At 41.3% G+C, this 18,926-nt stretch overlaps 1 protein-coding gene across 1 annotated transcript in view; it reads right to left on the reverse strand.

Annotated features, from left to right (window-relative positions):
• Window positions 1–267: 267 nt before the first annotated feature.
• uvrag (UV radiation resistance associated gene) overlaps window positions 268–18,926 on the reverse strand; it is a 242,413-nt gene continuing 223,754 nt past the window's right edge. Inside the window, exons 11-12 of the mRNA XM_048598464.1 lie at window positions 15,845–15,936; window positions 268–7,142 (exon numbers count right to left, since the gene is read on the reverse strand). Coding sequence (XP_048454421.1) covers window positions 6,458–7,142; window positions 15,845–15,936 — 777 coding nt within the window. The 3' untranslated portion in view covers window positions 268–6,457. The remainder of the gene's footprint in view (window positions 7,143–15,844; window positions 15,937–18,926) is intronic.

Genomic DNA, 18,926 nt, shown 5'->3' on the forward strand with positions numbered 1-18,926 from the left:
CTTTTAATTGCCCTCTGAAGCTGCCTGACAAGCAATTCAGGGACAGACGATAAATGCCAGTGGTAACCACATCCTGAAACAGAATTTTTAAAGATTGAGGAATCACACAGGTAATGGTAAAACAATGTTTTATTCAATTTTGCTTACCAGAATTATTTTCATTGACACTTGAATCATTAGCAAGTATGTGAATACGTTTTGCAAATGACTACAGCCATTTACTGTTTGCATTTGGAGTAACTAATTAAATAAACTGATTTTTTTTTCTTTAATAAATAGAAACAAGGAAAAGATTAAAAAGGAAATGTGTGAAAAGGGGGAGTGGGGATGTCAGGATAAAGGAGCACGTGGCTACGAATTGTTCAGTGATTTCGGCAAAAATGCCAGTGTGATGAAATGGGCAAACTTCAAATCCATATGGTACTTGCTCTGTACATCATTACATTGTCTTTGTTCTTCTGCTTCATTCAGAGATCAGATTCGCAGACAGTTCTAATTAAAACATCATTACAAAGTGTGCATTTAACAGTTCATGACAGTGGAGCAACTCCATTCAGTGTTTCAAGATTCCACCCACCCGCCAATGTCAAACAGGTGTGTAACACCATTTCAAAATAGGATAGCTAAGCTACACACAGTTGGCTCAGCAATGTTTCTTCCTGCTCAACACAGAGACACATACGATTTTATGTTCCCTCCTGCGTGGATGACCCAAACAAACAATCTCGTGGTTCCTATCTCCCATTCTGTGTCCAGTTCAGTTGACTGTGTCCAGTTTCTTGCTCCTCCCTTGCTCACTGATACAAAATGAACTGAATGAAGTCTACCCCTAAATGAGCCTCAATTTGATGTCGAGATAATCCCTGCACACATGCCTTGAGCATACGTGCAGAACCTTTTATGTAGTGCAGGAAGAGGAGGACAGCTTTGGAAGCATGGTTCCCAGATTAAGGGCTGGGAGGTCTGGAATTGGTTATGTTGCCTCAACGGCCGCTTGCACTCGGGGAAACATGAACTTGGCCAAACCCCATTAGCTGTTGGGTTTGCTCATATGAGCGGACTGGGGAAATGCACGGGTAATGGGAGGACATCAAAGTCACCTTAACTGAAATAAGTGCATAAGATCAAAGGAAACTAAATGATATTGGGCTTGAAAGTCAATCATCAGCCTGTACAGTGAGACATCAAAACTGACGTATTAATATTGTGCAAGACGAGGATGGCTAACTGGAACTGAAGGTTGTCTTCAGGACATTGCTGCAGGTTGACACAGAGATATAGGAAATAAATTTTACATTTTAATCATTGGTTTGAACATGCTTGCATTTAAATATGAAAATATTGGAGATGTGGCAAGGGAAGAGGATCTTTATGAACTGACAGTCATTAAGCTCCCATATCAGGCAATGAAAAGTCTGCTTGCTTTTTTAGTTGAGGAAAGGCAGTGCATTGAGAGGACTGACTCGTTAAGAGATGGGGGCATGTGGGGTGGGCAGTTCGAGGGCATCTGATGAAATCTCTCCAGAGCATGACCAATCTGAGATGGAGATGGAGATGCTGATGCTGTGCAAAAGCCAAGCAACCCGGCTAGGGGAATCTAGAATAGTCTCGGTACAGCAGCTCAGAAACTTTCATTTAGAATCTCTGCAGGTGGAAGCCAGTTAAGGAAAACATACAGCAGGTCAGATTTTGGAATCGAAACCAGTTTGAAACCTTGTGATGTTCAATATGGTACAAACCCAACAGCTGTGCAACACACTCTATCACTAGCACAGGTAGTGCCAGACAGAATTCTGCCCTCAAATTTGGGAAGAATATATATGAAAATCAAGAAAAGTTGATTCACCACCTTGCCTCTTCCACAGTTAACTATCATTGCTGTTCTTGACCATCTCCTGCTTTTGATGGGAGGAAGAGTTTATATTTTTCAATTAGTAATACCATGAATAAAATGAAAGCTCAGGAGTGAAGGTGACTACTGCTTGCTCTTTAACAGTTCATGGGCAGTTTGGATGCGTGCTAGTACCTGATTTGAAATACATGCACCATGGAGCAGGTTTAATTGAAAGGGATAAGACAGGCCATATTTAACAGAAGGGGAAGAGAAGATTAACGCAATTAGTCTTCTCAGTGTTGAATTGAAGCTTCGAGCCCAGTCTTTCTGCTGCGTACAATGCGAAGCTTAAGACACCATTAAGTACAGAAGGACTTTAGGCAACTTGAAGTTCAGAACCAATCCATCAAAAATAAAGCTTTTATTCCATGAAATCAGATCCCATGGTGACCATTCTCTAAAGATCCCAATAAGTGGCACCTTTAACTGTTGGAATAGATATAAAAGAGAAACATCCACTGAAGTATACAGGTGATTTACAGAACTACAGCAAAAATGACAAGAATGCATAGGTGGAAGTAAGACACCAGCTAGTTTTAAATGTGAGGTTTCCTATCCTCTTGTTATTTCAACACAATTTAAGGAGTAATAGGGTGAAGAAAGCATAGCTCAATATCACACCAGTCACCTTTACTTTATTAATTTGGTTGCAATCATAACTTCTATTGAAAGTTCGCGCTCTTATGTAGTCTACTCAAAGTAACAGATGGAGCTTAAAGTTCTAATTGCAATGTCAATGAGGGGAAAGGGTAAAGTTATAGTGCTCTTTCCCTCTCTTTATACCTCGAGTATTTCTGAACATCACACCAGGTTGCCTTTTATTGTTGGTGGTTTTGAGCTATGTTAAACTTCATCATAAACCACACTGAAAGTTCACTATACACTAACAGTGCCTTCTCCACTATTCCAACTCCAGGCATCTTCCCACGGCTTCTTTCAACTAACTGTTAACACGTGGCAAATATTTAGTCACTCCTACGTGGTACCCCCTAGCCATTCTGGAATAGGTCACCAACATACAAAACATCGACCACGGGGACCTAAAAGCCACTGGAAGAACACTCCTTATTCTAATTATTTGAAATCTGCATGAAGACGTTGACACACACTACATCAACCAATGGAACTACCAATCTCTAATCAGCATGTTGCAATTCACAAAAAAACTACGATTTTGGACGTGGGTGACCAGAAGTCAAGGGGAACCATAGTAGTGAAGTAGATTACAAGGGAATATAGGATGTGGTGTTTGAATGATGCAAAGCACAAAAACCTAAGAATGTTATCAATGTTATCACAAATCCTCAAACAAAATGCAAGTTTGTAATGCTTGAACTATGAATTAATGCATCACTTCCCTCCTAATAAAGCCAGGAATGGGCAGCATGCCCCTGTATCTGAACCATCTTATGTGCTGCCAGAACTGAATGATGCAGACAATACTACAATGAGATTACAGGCTTTAATTACAATTGCTGAGAAAATGACTCCATCCTAACAATGTCCTTGCTGCTCAACTTATTTGTTGACAGCAGCTTTAACTGTAGGAGATAGTTATTGGTTACATTTGCTTCGTATCCAAGCATTATGCTATGAATGGTTGGAAGGGGGCATTTTGAAAAGGGGCAAATTTCTGCGAATAGGCTCTTGAAGTATATGCAGAATGAACATGGATCGTACTCGGCTGGTTAAAGCAAGGAGGTGTCAGTGCACAGTTTCAAGCATGTGTAAAGCCGAGCTCAAATATCATCTCTGGTGCTGGAAGTCTGGACTGGGACTGAATACCAATTTGAGCACCAGTTTTCCCAGGGGATATTGTCAGCATAAGTTACCAGTCACTCTAATTAGTCACCAGCGGACAATTCAAAGTATCAATGAATCAATCAGCACATTAAAGTGACGGGTGAGGTTTTTAAGATATGAAAATAAAATATGCTCCCACAACAAAACTGGCAAAATTAAAAAAACAGAAAAAGCTATGGTGGGGTATTGTGAAGAGATACCGAACCATTTAAAAATCATGAGACGGTCCACTGAAGAAATGGCCCTGGTTATGGAAATACAACTGTCAAAGTAAAGATTCAGTATCTTATTGATTTAAATTCTCTGAAAAATTACTGTGTGACCAGGAGACCTCATGTATCCATGTCACAAAATAGGAATCAAGAGTCATGGCGTTTGCAAAGACGAGGAACACATTAGCACCTTAGTATGTCACTGCCTCATAGAATGAGAACATAGAGACAGTTACTATTTTAACCTTTCCCACCCGATTTGCTCATATCATCAGGTTGGAGCTTGTGTATCGTGCAGCATTTCATCACAAATGATTTCTAGGGAAACCCTGAGCACCAATCTGCTCAGCCAACTATCAGATAAAACAATGTTATGCATATTTAAATTAGAGCCGTACCAACAGTGTGCATCAATACAACATTAAAAGGTTATAGTACTGACGAAACTGAAATAAACGCATTCATAATATCTATATTTTTAATGCCGTGTTTACCGGTCTTTCTGAAAAATTGTCAATCAATGCTCTGTTGAATGGCCACTCTTTGCAATGCTACACTATGATCACAGGGGCCTACAAGCAGCATTTCAGTTACTCTACTGTGGGTTTTTGTTGAGGGGGGCTCAGGTGGGTGTGAGAAGCAGAAAGAAAGCCTTCACTCTCCCAGAGAACCAGGTTGTTTTAGTTTAACGTGGTCTTCTGACATGCAGCAAGGAGGCAAGGACAACCCATCTCCCTCAGGAACACAAAACACTGATTTCATAGCTCATTTCCCAACTCGTGCAAAGGGCATACTGCTGCAACAAGTAGGCTCCCAAAGGCAGTGGTCGGACAGGGAAACTGCAATACACATTACGCTCTGGGCAATAACATCAGCATTACAACTAAAAGAAAGTGTCAGTGGGAAATGAGCTAGAAGAGATTCCAGTTCAAAGACTGCACAACGAGTTAATACTTGAATGCAATAATTTGTTTAATTCTTTGCAATGGGTCAACGTTTGGGTCACCAAATGCTTTGTTCACTTATCCTCTGGATCTTCAGTGACTTATATTTTAGCTTTATTCTTAAAGCGAGTGGGAAGAAGGGAGAAAAAAATCTCAGACTGATTGAATTCTTTGTATGAAGTAATGGGAGCTATTAATTTTAACTGAAAAATGTCTTTGTTATCTTAGCAAGCTTACTCCAGTGCAACTTAATCCCAGCTGCTACTGCATTCAGTGCAGATCAAATCCAACTGGGCTACATAAGTAACTTTTAAAATTAATTATTCCTTCAATAATTTTAACAGTGCCAGAAAAATAGTGATTGCTTTTCTCATCTATACTGGTATTCTTTGAACAAGTCCAAAACAGGTAGGAAGCAGTGCTGAACTTAGGGCCACCTGGACAACAGGTAGAGACATAGGTAAGCTAGAGAAGCAGAAGAACAGTTTCCTACAGCTGGTGTGCCAAAATGTAAGTGCCCACACTATAAAATACTGGGTCTATTAAACAACATTTCACAAGTTCAATTCAGAATAAACTGAAGATTTTTTTGTAAGTGAAGGATTGGAAGGGAAATGGTGAGGAGCTCAAAGTCAATGAATAACCAACCATCATTCACTTTTAAGTTCTAAATAATCAGTTCAGAGTATTTTCCCTGATTTAGTTTGTAGGCAGATGAAGGCTGTGAAGGATAGAAATTCAGACTGAAATCAACAGCTAAACTGTACCTGAGCCTGCACAATGTGTTATCAAAAAAATAGCAAAAATAGGCAGTATATGGCAACTTAAATTCAACCATACGCACTTGATATTTTGAGCTGCTCAGTCAGGACACTGTCACTCTCAGCAAAATGGTTTCTGCCTAGTTGGATTTTAACTTGCGGCACTTCCAGCAATTTTTTTTAAACCCCAGCCACCCCCCATTACAATGAATCGATTTCAGGAATGCAGCTTTAACATCATACTTATCTAAACTGTTCGATTATTCCAGGACATCTCATCAAAAAGCATATGGCAAGCTCCCAATGTGAGGAGAAAATTGAAGGATTCAGAAATTTCACATCATTTCAAAACAACTCTATCCCGTAACATCATTGCACATATTCTGTTTGGCAAACATGGGAGGTCACAATCTCAGTTCCAGTAAAAAGGGGATTCACTCCCTGTTTTCCACCCCTCCAAGGAGGGATCAAATTCTGCAGTTATCGGGAAAGGACTGATTCTATTTGGTTGGGAAGGATGCCAGCTTGCAGGTCTGATGGAGTATCATGAGAGGGTGATGCAAACAGGCAGCCATGGATGGCATGAAGTCAATCCACTAAGCCATGATCTACGTAAACTGCCCCATCTCATCTCTTATGTGAGTGGACCTCCATCTGGGACCCCAGCATTTACACTGCATCAGGTTTTGATCCTCATCTGCTTTCTCCCCATCTCACCATGAGAATAGCAACAATGTTGATAACTTCATTGTTACAAATCATCTCAAAAAGAAGTGCAATTTGCTCTTCCACTCCAGTTTATGTCTACATTTTGCCTCAGTATTCACGGTGGGCAGCATGGTCTCATTTCTCAGAGCCCTTACGATGCCGACGGAAACTTGAGACATTCTCATTCAGTGCACAGATCCTCCTAGAGAACTCCTCAAATCCTTCAGCATCGAGCTCAGCCAAAACTTGGTCATCACTCTCTACTGCCACGGCGTGATCAACAGGAATGCAGAATCCTTCCAGCTGCTCATCTGAACTGAAGCCAGTGGCTTCCATGCCTATGATCTCCTCGGCCCGCTCAACAGAGCAGAAGACGCTGCCACCCATGGAGTGGCTTAAGTCACCTGTTGGTATATTACTGGTGCTGCCTGTATGCACACTGAGCGTAGTCATTCCATTCACCTCAGATGGCTGCTCAGTGATAACCTCTTGTGGCTGGACCGTTTCATAAACCACGCCATTTTCATTGCTATGCATTCCATTCTCCCGATCTCCACCTTTAAAGGAATCATCTGAAACTTCCAATGCTGAAGAAGTATGCACTTTGCTATCACCTTCTGGTTGTGCCTCAAGAGTTACAGCATGAGCTATTGCTGTGTTGTAGCTTGGGGGCTGATCTTGTTCAGAGTTTCCATGTGACTGTCTCCAAGCCCTTTCTGGAGAAGCTGCCTCTCTACTGTGGAAAGCTGTATCTGATCCTGCAGATGTGCTGGTCGCGTATCTTCGAGGTACAGGAATTGCACTAGATGGAGGTCGATCGCTTCAAAGAGGGGAACAAAAGAACCAATTAATTTGGAATACATAAGATCTACCAATCATATAATTTTGCTACATTATCACAACAATAACTTGCATTTACAGAGCAGTTTCAAAAGCATCTTAAAGCACTTCACAGGAGCAAAGCTGAACGATATACTAGGAAATATTAAGCCACAGTTGGTCAGAGGTAGGTTTTAAGAAGCACTTTAAGATGAAAGGAAGATACAGAGACAGAGCATTAGACAGGAAATTCTACAGCTTAGGGCCCGAGTTACTGAAGACATGGGGTCCCATGTTGAAGCAATCAAGGACAGGGATGTTCAAGAAGGTATAACTGATGGACCTCAGAGGTCTTGGAAGATTCTGGGGCTGGGGGTGGCAAGATTGTGAAGAGATTTGAAAGCAAGGATGAGAATGTTAAAAATCAGCAGGTTACTAGATTAGGGAGCATAATGCTCCTGTGTAAATGGGTTTTTTTTGGCCATTAACAGCTATGTTTTGCATGCACAGTCATTTCTATCCATCATCTTGAAAACATTAATTCATTTGAGTACACTTAAAACAAACGTTAGGCTATTCAAAAACAACTAACTTCACTACACCGTTGTTGCACAACAACAGTAGTCATTTTCCTCCACAAAACAAATAACAACGTCAAGTGAAAACCAAAAGAACTGCAGATTCTGTACATCAGGAGCAAAAACAGAAGTTGCTGTAAAAGCTCAGCAGGTCTGGCAGCATCTGTGAAGAAAAAAATCAGTTAACATTTTGAGTCCAGTGACCCTTCCTCAGAACAATGTCAAGTATATGCTTTCTTGCATTCCAGTAAGCGAATTATGTGCATGGTTATCCCAGATGGGTAGTGACAAGATGAAAAGTTGGAAGTATTACAAGGACTTTCTCTATCTCATGAATTCCAGATGATTTCCACTTCCACGGCAGTGCTTTGGTCATCTCATTTAGACAAGCATTTGAGGGAGAAATGAATATAGATTGTTAAAAAATTCAATTTATTCGATGAGAAAAGGTGGAAGGAGCTCAAGGGGAACATGACGCCTTGAGTATTATGTGCAGTTTTGGTCTCCTGGTCTGAAGGAGTACATTGTTTCTATTGAAGGAGTCCAGCAAAGGTTCATCAGACCGATTTCCAGGATGGCAGGACTGACGTTTGAAGAAAGACTGGATCAACTGGGCTTGTACTCACTGGAGTCCAGAACTAGGGGTCAAGGTCCAAGAATAAGGGGTAGGCCATTCAGGACTGAGAGGACGACAAAATTTCTTCACTCTGAATGGTGAACTTGTGGAATTCTCTCTCTCAAAAAGCTGTTGGGGCCAGTTCATTAGATACATTCAAGAGGGAGCTGGATGGGCCCGTTGAGGCTAAAGGGATCAAGGGACATGGAGATAAAACGAGAATGGGATACTGAAATCGCATGATCAACCATGATCATGCTGAATGATGGCACAGACTCAAAGAGCCGAACGGCTTACTCTTGGGCCTATTTTCTATGTTTCTATAAACTCCAGTACAAACTGACTGGATCTGTTTGTGCTCTACAATCCACACAGCCCTATGCATAGAAACAAAAAAATAATAGTAGACGACCCATTTGGACCTTTGAGCCTGTTCTGCCATTCAATATGGTCACAGCTGGTCATCTAACTCTATACCCTGGTCCCACTTTTTCCCAAACCTTTTGATCCCCTTAACCCCAAGAACTATATCTATTTCCTTCTTGAAAACATTCAGTGTTCTGGCCTCAATCCTTTTCTGTACCAAAGGTTCACCATTGTTTCGGTGAAGAAATTTCTCATCAGTCCTAAATGGCTCACCCTGTATGCTTAAGACTTTGGTCCCTGGTTCTAGACGCTGTAGTCATCCGGAAATCCATCCTTCTTTTACCCTGTCTTGTCCTGTTAGAATCTTACATGTTTCTACGAGATTATCCCTCATTATTCTCAACACCAGTGAATATGGTTCTAACCGACCCAGCTCTCTTCACGTCAGTCCTCTCACTCCAGGACTCACTCTTGTAGTGACATGTCTCAATTAAACATTTACAAGTATTGTAAGGGGATTTCTCTATCTACTATCACTGCCCAGCAAGAGGGGAAACCTTAGAAATCCCACAGGCTGGGAAATTACACAGAAAATCACAGATAAAGCCTAGTAGAAACCAGCACAAGCAGAAAATCTGAAATCTATTCCTGGGCCACATTCATTATTTCTACAAATAGGTTTAGCCTGCTTCATTTTTAATGTAGGTTTACCCTCTTCTTCCACTTTTTCCTTTCTCAAGATACAGGGAAACACAATCAATGATAACAGAGTGCAGTTTAGCCAGGTATTTTTGGATGGGAATGGATGGTGGAGGTGCACTGAAGTTCACTATGATTTGCTGAATGTTGGCATCTCAAGCAAAAAAAAAATGGTTGCTCAGTTGATCTTGTTCTGATATTTGTTGAAGTGGCTGAATTTATTCACATCAGGAAATGACTCTCATCCATCTTCGTCTCCCCACAAAGATCTTCAAATATTTAAGCTGGTCAGTGACTCCAGGCTAGCAGATGCCTTACTAAAAACCATGTAGACAACACGTACTACACTACTCTGATCAATTCTCCTTGTTATTTCCCAAAAACTACATTGTTATTAAGAGACAACCTTCTCTTAACAAGAGGCTTACTTTCCTTGACTAATTCGTGCCCAAGTGACAGTTTACCCTGTATCAGATTTAATCCAATATTTTGTCAATCACTAAGTCAGACTGACTCGCTTACAATTATTTGGCCTATACATTGTTTAAAAAGGGTATGAAGTATAATGTTTACAGACCTCCAACCCACTGGAATGTTTCCTTTATATAGTGAGGAATGCTCAAAAGAATTCTAACAGATTTGTCAGGCATGAAGAAGCTGTACTGACTCAGCCCTGTTTTACCACAAAGATTTCCAAGTACTCCACAACCTCATCCTCAATAATGGATTCTAAAGTCTTACCAAAGACCATGGTCAGACTAACCAGCCTGTGTTCTGCCTCCCTCCCTTCTTAAACAGGGTGTTACATTAGCCATTTTCCAGTCCTCTGTGACCCTCCCGGACTCCAGTGATTCCTGAAAGATCACCAGCAATACCTCTACAATCTCGTCAGCTATTTGCTTCAGAACCCTGAGCTGTAGTCCATCCGGTCTGGGTGATTTATCTACCTTCTGCCCTTTCAGCTTCCCCAGCACCTTCTCCTTCGTGTTGGCCACTACACTCACCTCTTACCCCCGACTCTCAAAGTTCTGGTATGCTGCTGGTGTTGACCACTGTGAAAACTGATGCAAAGTAACTGCTCAGTTCCTCTGCCATTTCTCCAGTCTCATTTTCCAGTGGTCTAAAGTTCACTTTTGTTTCTCTCTTACCTTTTGGATAGTTAAAATCTCTTTTAATCTTCTTTTATATTAATAGTTAATTTATGCTCATATTTCATCTTCTGCCCCCATATTGCTCTTTTAGTTTTCCTCTGCTGACTTTTAAAAGTTTCCAATCCTCTGGCTTCCCACTAACCTTCACCATACCATATGCTTTCTCTTTTGCTTTTACACTGTCCCTGACTTCCCTTATCTGCCATGGTTGCCTCATCCTCTGCTTATTTTGTTTCTTCTTCCTTAGAATGAATTTCTGATGTGTCCCCTGAATTAGCCCCCGAAACTCGTGCCATTGCTGCTCCACCATCTTCCTCGCTAGGCTTCCCTTCCGATCAACTCTGGTCAGCTTCTCCCTCAAGTCTTCATAGTTACCTTCACGTTACATCATGAGGATATTCACCCTGGACCTTTCAAGTGTATACAGTCTGGCTTGGAGGCATAAACCTTCAAATCATTTTGTATCCTAGTGTGGTAACCTGCAAGGCTATGGACCAGCTGCTGGAAGATGGGATTGGAATGAACAGCTACTCATTTATTTGGCATAGACAATGAGCTGAATGGCTTCTCCTTGCGCTGTAACTTTTATACGGCTCTGGTATGTTGAGTGCACGCCTTGAACTGCAGTAACTCCAAATCAAAATTTAACATACTTGGCAAATATTCCTCCTCCAAGAGCAATGTTTAATCCAAAACAAGGTCTCTGAATACACATCTGAACTACATTTGCTCAGAAGATCATTATTCAAACTGAGCATTTGTTGGCACTTCTTGGCACAATCTTTAGTCAAGGGCTTTGACGGAAAGTGTATTATTTTAGTTTCTTGTTTAGTGGTCTACACAACTTCAAAACTGAGACAAAAGCTCAGTATCATTTTTGTAAAATATGCATACACATGAACTGCTACCTCAGATCGAACACACCAGAATCAAGACTTGTAATCTCCCACTAACATGCACGAGAAGATTGTCTGTCTTTACTTTTTTCATGGCACCAGTAACTGTCAAAAATATATTGCCCATCTTTAACCATCCTCGAGAGGGTAGTGCCTTGCTACCATCTTGAGCTACTACAGCCTGTGCAGTGAAGTACACCCACACTGCAGTTAACAGCGGAGTTCAAGGATTTTGATCCTGTGATAACGAAGGGACACCAATATAATTCCAAGACAGGATGGTGTGGGGCTTAGACGGGAACTTGCAGGTGGTGTTCTATTGTATCTACCATACTTGTCCTTCGAGGTGCTGAGGTCAGGGGAAGATGCTGTGGAAGGAGCCTCGAGATTTGCAGCAAAAAACATTTGGCAAAATGCAGCCACAGTGGAATGGTGGCAGGAGGTCCTGAATGCAATGGAGGGATTCATGTTGACCAGGTTACCAGAATATCCCAGTTCTTAAAACAAATTGTCATAGAACCTTGTTCTTTGATCAGAGGGAACAGAGTGGATTTTCTCATTCCAGCGCAAAAACCCACCATTTCTGAAGTTGTAGAATTTACTCAGTCCTATGCTTGGAGTATCAGCCTAGGTTTCGTGCGGAGGTATCTGATGTAAGATTAGAACCTCCAACATTATGATTGAGAGGTGAGAGTACTACCATTGAGCTAAGGCCAACACAATGAGAAGTATTAAAGCCTTGCTGTAAACAATCAAACTTATCAGGTTTCGTGTTTTATAAATGCACATTATTGCATACTGGTACACAATACTAAATAGCTTCAGTTACTGCACAAACTCCAACATTGCATTTTTATGGAATACAGCATAGAAGCTGATTGAACAGACAAATTGAACAACATAGACCAACTCTTCACTGAAGCCTGCACTATTATTTAAGTACAGATGAGGGGCATTAAACACCAATATTATGTAACCAAATCTTAAAGGCAACACATTGGTTTTATAAAAGTATGAATTCTAATGATAATTCAGGTGTTAAACTGAGAAACAAGGCAAAGTAACATGTAAATGCAGTTACTGTCACAAAGAGGCGGTGTAGGGTTCAGGCAACTTGCCCACTGGAAATTCTCAACCTCATATCAGACCGCAACATACCAAGGTCTACCACCTTTTGTGGCAAGGGATGGTCAACGAGGCAAAGGGGGGAAAACTGAAGTTAATATTGAACCACGCTGTTTCAACTGAGTGGTATGAATAAATACTGTTGCCAAAGAAGTGGTTTCAGGTTTCCTACTTAGTCATACATAAAAATTGTTTTGTGATAACATTCACCGAGAAAAAATCTCCCCAGGAGAAATGATAATAACTCTCGTTTACTAAGACAATGTGCGAAAGTACAGGAAACTTAAGGGAATGGCCTTTTTCAGGAACTAGTTCTCCTATTAAAAATAAGCAGGCAGCTTCTCCAGTAATAAACTATAATGTACATTAATCCCTGATCTTAATGGGATCTTGCTGTATGCAAACTAACTATTGCACCTATCTACAGAATAGTCTGTGCACTTCAAAGCCAGTCATTGCTTGTGAAGTGCTTTGAGACGTTTGAGAGATGTGATAAAGTACCGTATCAATGCAAAGCTATCTAACATTCAGAATCAAGTTTTTCAACCCCGCATTTGCCAGTTCCCTACCTATTTAAACAAATATTGACAAAACACTGAAACAATTCGGGAAGCATTAAAAGAAAGAGGCATTGTGCACTTAATAAGGTTTTCAGTATAAAAGAACAATCTGCAATAGGCTGTCATCTATTAGTAAACAGTTCATGCATTCCATTAAACTCTTAAAGAGACAACAGTAATATGGACAAGAGAAAGTGAAGCACAAGATCATTTAATTTATTGCTTCACAACTGCAGACGACAGAAAGCTGGATGGGAGGGTGAACTATGAAGATGCAACAGAGGTCCTTCAGTGTAATTTCGACAAGTTGAGTAAGGGGGCAAAACATAGCAGGTGTAGTATAATGTGGATAAATGTGAAGTTATCCACTCTGGTAGAAAGAGCAGGAAGGCAGGTTATCTGAACGGCAATGGATTAGGATAGGGGTAGATGCAACAAGACGCTATTGTCCTTGTACACTTGCTATTGAAAGTAAGCGTGCAGGTGCAACAGATGGGGAAGGTGAAAAACGGTATGTTGTCCTTCACAGCGAGACGAGGAGTACAGGAGCAGGGATGTCTTGCTGCAATTGCTCAGGCCTTGGTGAGACCACACTTGGAGTACTGTGCATAGTTTTGGTCTCCTTTGCCGAGGAAGAACGTTCTTGCTATAGAGGAAGTGCAATGACAGTTTACCTGACTGATTTCTGGGACGGTGAGTCTCGTGGCATGGGAGTGTCATTGGCTGGGCCACCATTTATTACCTGTGCTGAGTTGCCCTTGAGATGGTGGTGGTGAGATGCCTTTTGGAATTGCTGCAATCTATGCACTGTAGATAGACCCACAATGTCCTTAGGGAGGGAATTTCATGATTTTGACACAGGGATGCTGAAGGAACAGCGATACATTTCCAAGTCTGGATGGTGAGTGGCTTGGAGGGGAATTTGCAGGTGCCCATGCTGCCCTTGTCCTTCAAGATGGAAGTAGTCATGGGCTTGAAGATGAAATGTGAAGACAGACTGGATTATTTAGTACTTTATTCACTGGAGTTTAGAAGAATGAGGGAAATCTCAGAAATCTACAAAATTTTAACAGGATTAGACAGGATAAATGCAGGAAGAATGCTCCCGATGCCCAGGGAATCTAGAACCACGGTTCACAGACTAAGGACATGGGGTAGATCATTTAAAAAAGTGAGATAAATGTGGTGAGCCTGTGAAATTTTCTGCAATGGAAATTGGTCAAGGCCAAAACATCGAACTCTTTCATGGAAGAAAGTGATGTAGCTCTTTGGGCTAAGGGGATCAAAAGGTATTGGGGAAAGCAGGAATAGGGGACTGAGTTGGATGATCAGCCATGATCATATCAAATGATGGAGCAGGCTGAATGGCTCAAATAGCCTAGTCCTCCTCCTACTGTCTATATTTCTAATTTTTTCACATTTCCAGTACTAGGCATGGCAGAGCAGAGGTAAATTGTGCAACTTGCAAAAGAAGGCGGCAGAGCAGACACAAATAGAGAGTTAGGGCTGATAGAAAACAGAGACACTTGGAATGGACAATAGGTACTCCTGGACACTGGCAGTTCACCTACCAGTGGACATGACAGCAATGAGCATCAATGTACGTATCAAGACAGACTTTGTGTGTGTATCTCTGCACTAACACAAAGGAAGTTTCTGCTTTGTGAGACAGCTGGACAAGGTGAAGCATTAAACAATGCAGAGTTAAAACCGCAGAGTTTTTACAAGGGAGAGAAACCACTTTTGATCCATCTGCTTATGCTAATTTATGCTCCACAGGAGCCTCCCCTCTCATCTTACTTCACCTCACCCCATCGACATACCTCTAGTACTTGATAAAGTTTCCCCTCAAATGAATCTATACTACCACCACCAGGAAAAGAAAACTAGAATCAAGGAGGAAATTTATAGCAGAGCTTTTCTATGCAAAGTGAGAGAGTTTTGCAATAGGTTGTGAAGAGACAAGTTAGATGCAAGGCTGCCAAAGTCCCAGAGGACCATGGGGTTGCTCTCATTAGACAAATGCGGCTGGTGGTGGTTTAACCAGAGAATCACAATGCCTCAAGCAAGGAGGGAGGTTGAGAAAGCAGGACCTTCTCAGTGAAGTCAACAAGGTGCAGAGCTGGATGAACACAGCAGGCCAAGCAGCATCATAGGAGCAGAGAGGCTGACGTTTCGGGCCTAGACCCTTCCTCAGAAAAGGGCTCCTATGATGCTGCTTGGCCTGCTGTGTTCATCCAGCTCTGCACCTTGTTGTCTCGGATTCTCCAGCATCTGCAGTTCCTACTATCTCACCCTCACAGTGAACTCAGCTTGTACAGAAATGGAATCTGCTCTGTTAGTGTCACTCTGCATTGCCAACATGTTCTCCAGCCAACTGAGCTAACTGACCCCCATAAGTTTGATGTAGACCACCACCAAAGGGCCAAGAGTCATCAAATAGGTTACCAGGGACAGCAACTGATACATATAGTTCAAAATGGTAAATTGTTATCTTTGTGAAAAGAGAAGGAATTAAGGGTAAAAAGGTGAGCTTGATCTGTTAACTAAAAAGGATATGTTTGCTGAGCATATTGACCATTTACTAGTTTTATAACTGTATTACCTTCTTCAACCAGATTTTGATTTTAATGTGCCAAGCTGAATTTAATACCAAATGTTTAAACCCAATTTACCTTCAACAAGATTTAACTGCAACGTCTGGATACTTACCACCTCACCATTAGCCCTTGTTCCATGAAGCTTTTCAGGTTAGGCAATGTCTGTCGGAGATCTGGTGTGGATAGGCCATGCTGATATCTTAGCTGTAAATGCAAAGAGAAGGCTTATTATTTTCTTACTGTTGTAGCCTTCAACCATGCATTTTTCCCCAAATACAATTATACAAAGGCCAGGCACAGAGTCATTTATGGGCTCTTCCACGTGAAATCCCCTTCAAATGCAATAGGGTTACAGCTAGGGCTATCACAATGCTTATGGGCCAGTATTAGAAATATCAGAAAAAGGCAAAAAAATTCATATTATTGTCAATAGATCATATATTCAAAGTTCTGTTTCATTCTCCAGTGGGAATTAAGTTTTTGATCATTCACAACTACAATATGAAATGTTGTACAGATTAGTTTACAAATCAAAGGAGGCCATGGGCAAACTCTCATGGAACTCTGATCAGACTGTACCTCCGGCATGGTATCCAGTCTGGTCACTGAAACAGAAGGAAGACATTCAAGTACTCGAAGAGGTGCACAAACAAGATCCTTAATGACAGAAGTTTGAATTAGAGTGGAAAAAATTTGGGTGTTTTCAACTGTGAAATTGAGAGTTGCAAAAACTGAGCAACCCAAAAGATTAAGCCAAAGTAAATTGTGAGAAGATGACAACAAAATTTCAAGCAAGTTTTTATTTGCCAAGAGTAATTAATAGATGGAACAGCATCCTGGATAGAACAGTGAAGTAGAAAACCTAATTCGTTAAAAGGGGACCCATTTCTGTTCTGTTTTTCATGATATCAAATGACTCAATGCTTCACAGTCAAAGTTTCGTATTCACTGTTGTAATGCAGGAAATGCTGCATTTTATTTGAGCACAGCAAGATCCCACAGTATAGCTGGTAACCCTATAGCCTTGTGGATGAAGTAAGAAGGAGCAAATGATCTTCTTCACTTTCTTAAATGCATTCGTGGAACGTATGCATTGCCAGCAAGTCTGGTATTTATTGCCGCATCCCAAGCAGCTCTCAAAAAGGTGGCGACACCTTCTCAAATACAATGGTGTGGTTTGTGAGGCTATTTCAGAGGATAGTTGACTCATTTAACGTACAACAGTTGGCTAATAGAGGCAACCGAAACAGATTAGCGATCTTGACATTGATAGTTGAAGATGAGGGCTCTTGTAGTGCACTGGTAATGTTCCCAACTCTGAGCTAAGAGGCCTGGGTTTAGGTCCCACCTGCTCCAGAGGTGTGTAATAACATCTTTGAACAAGTTGACTAGAAAATATTCTAACCTTGATAGTTGAAGGTATATTATACCCGAGTGTTGACTGGCATTGCGTACTTACATTTTGATTTGAGCTAGGTTCCATGCAACTGAACCCTCTACCTCACAGCTCATCACACTGGCACGTGACTGGGGAAAGAGGGAGCTGCCATGAATGCCATGATCCTACTGAATGGTGGAGCAGACTTGAATCTTTGAGCCACACATTTATTGCCTTAATCTTATTGACTCTGTGCCAATTACTTTGTGGGTCAGGTAGTAATCAAGAGATTGTCACCATTTTCGCTCTGCTTTTTAAATTTAGCCCCTAACTGCTCATGTTCATTCAGCAGAACCTTTTTCCTCTTTCTACCTATACTGTTGGTATATGTGTGATCCATGATAATCATAGAATAGAATCCCTACAGTGTGGAAACAAGCCCTTCAGCTCAACAAGTCCACACCGACACTCAGAGCATCCCACCCAGACCCAGACTGGATCTTCCCCTTCCCACTCCAAGTTCCTTTTCAACCCAGATGAAATATCCTGAACCTGGGCAGTGGGCAGGTAACATAGCCTTCAGGACTCTTGATCCTGGCCACAGAGAACAGTGTCTATTACCTTAGCGAAAAAAACCAAAAGAACTGCAGATGCTGTAAATCAGAAACAAAAACTGAAATTGCTGGAAAAGCTCAGTTCCGAGGAAGGGTTACTGAACACGAAATGTTAACTGATTTCACTGCACTGACGCTGCCAGGCCTGCTGAGCTTTTGCAGCAATCTGTTTTTGTGTCTACTACCTTAACCCTACTATCACCAATTATGACATCTCTCTTTATTCTTCCAACTTCAATGGCTGCCTGTACCATGATGCTATGGTCAGTTTGCTTATCCTCTCTAAGTCCCCACAGGAAGCAATTATATCTGTGCAGAAGATGGAGTGAAGAGTCATCACTCTGGCAAGTTCAGATACCATCTGTGGGATAACACTACTCGAAGCCAGTTTTGTTTGAATTCTTCTGCTGCTGAACATACGTCAAAATTGGCCACGAGTTAAGAGTGCACCAAAAATTTTCATGACAGGTCCTCAAACTGTGCCAAAGCCAGCAAATCACAGTAATTGTAGTTATGTGTTACCCAGGCAAACGCAGTACCTAACTTCTGCATCGCAAGGTACCACAAACAGCATTAACACAACTGAAACAGATTAATGCCCTTGTTGGTAGTTGAAGGTACCTAATACTTGTCCTGTACGTACACTTAGGACCTCTCACCATTAGCCAAAGCAGAATCAGCAACATGCCCTCTGAGCAAACACAAGCTCCAAAGGACGGCCTTCCATTTATCACAGCTCTTAATATACTAATGCACAGTTTATGACTCCCTTAATAACAGTTTAGAAAAATCGCCTCTTCTAATAACTTGTCTCTCTTTGTAATGCACTTTTCTTATGGCCCCCAAAGGCAATATAATTGAGAGCAGCTATTGTATTGGAGTTATTTTAAACTACAATAGTTCAAACTTCTGGCAAAAAGATGCGTAATTTCAGAGTCGAAGTCTTCAAAAAGTCCTTTGAGTAGTGAAGGTCGGGTAATGCGTAACATTGCTGCTTTCTAAATTTCAGAGCTAGAGTGGCTAAAACAGCCAAACATCTGCAACTAAACACAAGCTGCATAATTGGCACAAACACAACCTCAACAGGTTGGGTATAGTTTACAAAAATCTAATTCAAATTGGAATAGGCATGCCATCACATGAGTGGCCAACTGTGAGGATTGCCCCTCTGGGCAGATGTCCTGCTTATACTAAAGCGTTTG

The sequence above is a fragment of the Rhincodon typus genome, chromosome 6 (genome assembly GCF_021869965.1).
Source record: "Rhincodon typus isolate 14 chromosome 6, sRhiTyp1.1, whole genome shotgun sequence".
NCBI lineage: Eukaryota > Metazoa > Chordata > Chondrichthyes > Orectolobiformes > Rhincodontidae > Rhincodon > Rhincodon typus.